Raw genomic sequence first — 6,007 nt, forward strand, 5'->3', positions numbered from 1 at the left:
ATGCAACAGGGGAGATACTGGAAAATATTAAGTTGAGTGAAACAAATCAGTTACAAAAATACTGCATAGGATCATTAAAATCAGTACAAGATACTGTATAAGAAAGACTGTTGCTGTGAAAATAAGATGGTAACTAGGATGGGGAGCATGTGGAAATTGGTGAGCTAAGATGGAATGTATAGTCAATGAAAACTGAAAAGATTAGGGCAAGGGAAAATCAACCCAGGAAGAATTGGTGAAAGAACAATATGGCTTTTACAATTAACATTATAATTAGGAACAGGATTTGTCTAACTGTTCAGAAACCAAGGAGGAGAGGTGAAAACTAGTAACATTATATAAAACACAGTGTATGTGAATGAATGTATAAAATACGAACATGAATGGGGAAAAGGCATTGATCAATACTTATTAATTATATAAAACATACATAGAACAATTTCATTTTCTTACTTGGAAATTTGTGTGGTGTTTCAGCTTATTGAAGACCCAGTGGAGATCATCAATAATAAATTGGAAGTCCAAGCCTTTGAACGCATTGAAGACCACATCAAACTCATTGGCTTCTTCAAGAGTGAAGATTCAGAATGTAAGTCATCTATCCCAGTCAATGAGCCTGAAAACTAGATGATAAATAAAGGGTATTAAAATATCTAGGCCACAAGAGTTCCTTTTAAAGATGATGCACCATCAGGATCACCACACCTTGAGTAATAAAATAAACATGCAAAACATGGAGCAAAGCTTAAAGAACTTCAAGGTTGAGCCATGTTCTTTAACCTTAGTAGAATTAGAGTAGTGGGCATTCTGGTGGCCTAGTGGCGAGAAGCTGCGTTGCAATCCCGGAGGTACGCGGTTCAAATCCACCAGATGCTCTGCCGGAGAAGGAAGGGTAATCTCCAGTACCAGTCAGATTCAATTTGATGGTACACATACGAAAGAAAGAGAGAAAGAGAGAAGGCAAGAAGGTGAAAAGGTGAGAGAGAGAGAGAGAAGAAAGAAATTAGAGTAGTGGGGAGAAGGCAGGTGTGAGTAGTGCTTTACAGAAAGAAAATTTTTTCCACTGAATTTTCTACCAGCTCACTTCCAAATCAGATTCTCCCCTAAAATGGGACAGACAGTGGGCCCTCTCCAGGACATCGGCAGCTTCTGTGGTCACCAGCTGAAGAGCTTCTCAACCACTTGAAAAGCACTAGAGCAAAACTAGAGTAGGGATGGGCTCTGCAGCTGCTGCACTAAGTGAAAAATTGCTGGTCAACCCCAGAGCCGACCACTGAGGCTCTGTGCCACGCCCCAGACCCACCCCTGGACATACTCTCTTTGAAGTGTTGTGGTCAGGTTTGTGTGGGCACGAGGACATGCCATTGCTTTGACGCAGTCCATAAATGAGTGGAGAGATGATGGATAGGAGTCAAGGGAGCAGGGAACAAAGATGAAGAAGGCTAACTACATGAGTGAGTATATTCTTAAAGCTGCTTTCAGGCCATAGACCCAATGAGTAAGTCTTTTGCTGATGTTTCAATCTTGCAGAAAAGGACAGTATTGGAGGGAGTAGGCATAGCTTGAGAGGGTATCTGGCAACCTTAGTTTGTGGGGAAGTACAAATATGGGATGCTTATGACTGCTTTTGGCACCCCAACATATTTTAAATTATTTGTAGAACTATTTCTTTACCCCATCTGTCACCTAGCATCCTTAATCAACTCATCAGCCACAACCCATCAGTTCTTCACTTAGGCCCCAACTTGGCCGTCTTGACATTTGTCTAATGAAGGCCTCCATTCATAGTCCCTAAAATGAGTGTGTTGGGGAGTAGTGACTAGTGAAGAAGCTTTCCTCCACTTATCTTTGTTGTTGTTGTTATTGTTGTGTCGGTACCCATAGCTGACCCTCCAGCAGGTTTCCGAAGGAAGTTAATCTGACGGAAAGTAATTGCCCATCCTTATCCTGTGGAGCAGCTGGTTGCCTCAAACTGCATACCTTCAGGATTGCAACACGGCTTCTTGCCACTAGGTCACCAGAGCTTCATTTATCTTTGTTGTTGTTATGTACCGTCAAGTGACCTGTGACTCATAGCGACCTTATGTACAACAGCTCTGACCCCTACTCTATCTGAGCCAACCTTATTGTCTCTGACACACCCACCCCTATTACCCCAGTCACTAAGTCAACCCATCTCATCGAGGATCTTCCTCTCTTGTGCTCTCCTTCCACCCTCCCAAGCATAATGATCCTCTCCAAGGACTGGTCCCTCCTTGAAACATGCTCAGTGTATGTCAGACAGAACTTCAGAATCCTTGCCTCTAAGGAGCAGCCTGCTTTCACCCTCCAGGACAAACCCATTTGTTCTCTTAGAAGTCCATGATGTATTTAACACTCTTCTCCAACACCACAGCTCAAAGGCATCAATTCTCTTTCTCTCATCCCTAGTCATTGTACAACGTTCTGATGCATAGCACATAATTGCGAAGACCTTAGACACACCTTAGTCTCCAGACTGCCACTTATCTTTAGGTGACTTTATTTTACTTTGCAAATAGGGAGCTCTGGTGGCCTAGTGGCAAGAAGCTGCGCTGCAATCCCAAAGGCATATGGTTCGGCCATCAGCTTCTCCGTTTGAGAAGGATACACAATCTCTACCCATGAGATAAACTCACTCTGGAAACCTGCCAGGGGGTCAGCTATGGGTCAGCCCAACTCCACAGTACACAATAACAAACAAACAACATTTCTGTATAGATGCTGACTTTGTGACATGTCTTCTGCCTCCTACTTTTTCCTCTTTCATTTCCTTCTATGTATCTTTTTCCTTTTTCGTCTCACTAAAGGACTAGAAGTACTTTAAGATTTTGCTCTCCTCCTCCATTAAGTTTGGCCTGGTAGGTAAGGAGGGAGCCAAGGACAAGATCAGGAAACTGACCACCCTTCCCAGTTCTTTCTTCCTTTACTACAAATCAATAGTAATGATGTTGTTAGCTGCTGTCAAATTGAAGCTGACTCCTAGTGACACCCCCATTCTCCTACCCTCCACCCTATATCAGGGTAAGACTGTGCTCCAAAGAATTTTCAAAAGCTGATATTAGAAATAGATTTACCAGCTTTCCTCCCACAAAGTAGACTCAAATTTCCAACTTTTTGGTTAGCAACTGAGTAGTTGTAACCATTTGTACCATCTAGCAATCCTAGTAATAATAATAGCTCTATCTAACTAAGAGGTGTCATATACTAGGTTTTATACTAGGAACTGGGAACTCTGGTGGCCTAGTGGCGAGAAGCTCTGCTGCAATCTCAAAGGCACGCATTTTGAGATCACAAGCTGCTCCATGGAAGAAGGATAGACAATCTCCTCCCGCGTCATTAACTGCCTCTGAAAACCCACTGGACAGTCAGCTATGGGTTGGTACCGACTCTACAGTACACAACAACACACTAGGAACTAATTTGTTGTTGTTGATTGCTGTTGAGTTGAGCACAACTTACAGTGACCCTATGAACAAAAGACTTGAAGCCTTTCTATAACTATCTACATTCATCAAAGTTAATAGAGTTCCCAGAGGCATGTTGTTTAGGAAGTGGATGCCACCTTTGAGTTGGCTTTGACTCATAGCCACACTCCATCAAGTTTCCAAGGCTGCAAATCTTTATGGCAGAAGACTGACCGCCTTTCTTTCATGGAAGAGCTGGTGAATTTGAACTACAGACTTTTCATTTAGCAGCCTTTTGTTAAGTGCTGCCAATCCAAAACATGTGGTACAAATACAGGAGAAAGATAGGCAACCTTTGCCCATGCAATTAACTGCCTCTGAAAACCCACTGAAGGGTGAGCTACGGGTCGGTTCCAACTCCATTATATACAACAGCAACTTTAGAAACTTTATATGGATGCATCGTTTAATTCTCAAAGCAAGCCTGTGAGATAGTTATCATTACTATCAGCATTTGCAGTAGAAGTGAAGGAACATAATTATTTGCATGATTGTTGCAATTGGTTGCCACTTAATCAATTTCAACTCATGGTGATCCCTTGTGTATTGATAGGATGCTCCTCCATAGAGGGTTTTTTTTGTTTGGTTTTTTCTTTATTTTTTAATTAATTTTAATGAAAGTTTACAAAGACTTAGAGTTTCCAGTCATTCACTGTTGCACTTTTCTCCCTGCCCACACCCTCCCCTCCAATTCACGTTTCTCCTTAATAAGTAAAAGACAGATGTTTTCATTGCTATGTAATCTCTCCCTCCAAGTCCAGTGCACTGTGCAGCCTTCATTCTAAACTCCTGACATGACAATAATACCTAATCATATATCTCTTTTAAGCATGTCTCTGCCTCATCTGTTGCAATGCAGTATACATCATTCCTCCCCTTCTCTGTCTTCTCTCAACTCCAATGTCAGTCCTGTTTCCAAGGCTATGATATTTCAAAAGCAGATAACCAGGCCTGTCTTCTAAGGTGCTCTGGATAGGTTCAAACAACTAGTCTTTTGGATAGTAGCTGAATGCTTAACCCAGGGGCCTTAGAAATTAAAAGTAACTAGCAACTCTAATGACCTTGACACTGGAAAAACTGGATGGTGCCCAGCTAGCATTGCTCATAACTATCAAAGTAGAGAGTCCTAGATAGAGTGGGAAATAAATGTGGAATAAAATGAAAAATCATAAAAGTAGCCAGGTTTACTGGTCTGATAAAGACGGATGGAATTCAAAAACTTTGGCCCTTAGCCTTCCCTTAAAGCCTAGAATTGAATGAATGGAATTCCAAAATCTCTGTAGATGTTCATTGAAATTAAAATTTAAAAAAAAATTAAACTTAAAAAAAAGAATGAGCATCCCTGCATATCATATAGGTTATTTCTGCCTGAATAAAAATATGTAGCTGTTCTCCTCTGGATTAATAACTTCGGGGGGTTGCGGGGGAGCCTAGAATTGAGCTTATCTCTGTGATACAACTTTCAACCAAACAATACTCAGGTCTACAGGGTGAACAATCAATCATACAAGATTGTAAGGGAAATGTTTGCCCAGGGATAAAGCTCCAAAGGCAGGAAGGTGGACGACAGAAGGAAGAATGGAAACAAGTTCCAGTGGGAGGTTGTGATCAGAGTCATAAAACATAGTATTTATGAATAGTTGAAGGGAATCTGCTAGGTAAACGTTCACTCAAATGGCAATAAAAAGCTTAAGTCAATAAAGTAACACACAGACATCATATAACTGGTAAATAACAAAACAAAGAGTTAATTCCTGGGGATCTTTCCTAGTATTCATAAGTTCCCACTGTGCTGTATACTTCAGGACTTCCTGAATCTTGCCAGATCACATACATATAAAATGTGGAAATATTTTCACAGTGCATGAAGGCAAACTAGGATAAATTTGAGATTTAGTTTAATTTTTTTGTTATTATTGTTTACATTAAATAAGGAAGCTCTGGTGGCTTATTGATAAGGAGCTTTACTGCCAATCCAAAAGCAGACAGTTCACAATCACCAGCCACTCCACAGGAGAAAGATAGGTAATCACTTAGCATTGTTGTTTACAGATTCCGAAAACTCACTGAAGGGTCAGCTATGAGTAGGCTCTGACTTGATGGCACCTAAAATTATATTAGATAAGGAGAATAATAGAAAATACGTTAAATATTACATTGGAAAATAACGACCACATAAAAATATATTTTAAAGTTGTAATGAGGATCTTTTGGTTGCTTCCAAGAATATAATTTAATTTTTTCCCCTTAAAGTAAAAGGCATACGTTTATTTGAAGTGCATAGACTACCAGTACTTATATGGCAATTCTTAAAGTGTAAACTTTCTGTAACCTGTAACAGTAAATACATTAATTTTTTATAATTTAATAATTTAAACAAAAATGTTTGTAAGATTTGCGCACATTAAGGATTGTTTTGAATATGAATTTTATTTTAAACATTTTAGTATGATTTGGAGGAAATATAGCTTCTTCACTATTATTGCTATGTTTGAACCCATAATTGTAGCTACTGTGTCAAT

The 6,007-nt window shown here is 39.9% G+C and overlaps 1 protein-coding gene across 1 annotated transcript in view; it reads left to right on the top strand.

Moving 5' to 3' along the window:
* CASQ2 (calsequestrin 2 (cardiac muscle)) overlaps nt 1-6,007 on the top strand; it is a 127,595-nt gene that overhangs the window by 50,867 nt on the left and 70,721 nt on the right. The window contains exon 4 of the mRNA XM_006895673.1: nt 478-589. Within this exon, the coding sequence (XP_006895735.1) occupies nt 478-589 (112 nt within the window). The remainder of the gene's footprint in view (nt 1-477; nt 590-6,007) is intronic.

The sequence above is a fragment of the Elephantulus edwardii genome, unplaced genomic scaffold, assembly GCF_000299155.1.
Source record: "Elephantulus edwardii isolate Elephantulus edwardi_28Jun2011 unplaced genomic scaffold, EleEdw1.0 scaffold00174, whole genome shotgun sequence".
NCBI lineage: Eukaryota > Metazoa > Chordata > Mammalia > Macroscelidea > Macroscelididae > Elephantulus > Elephantulus edwardii.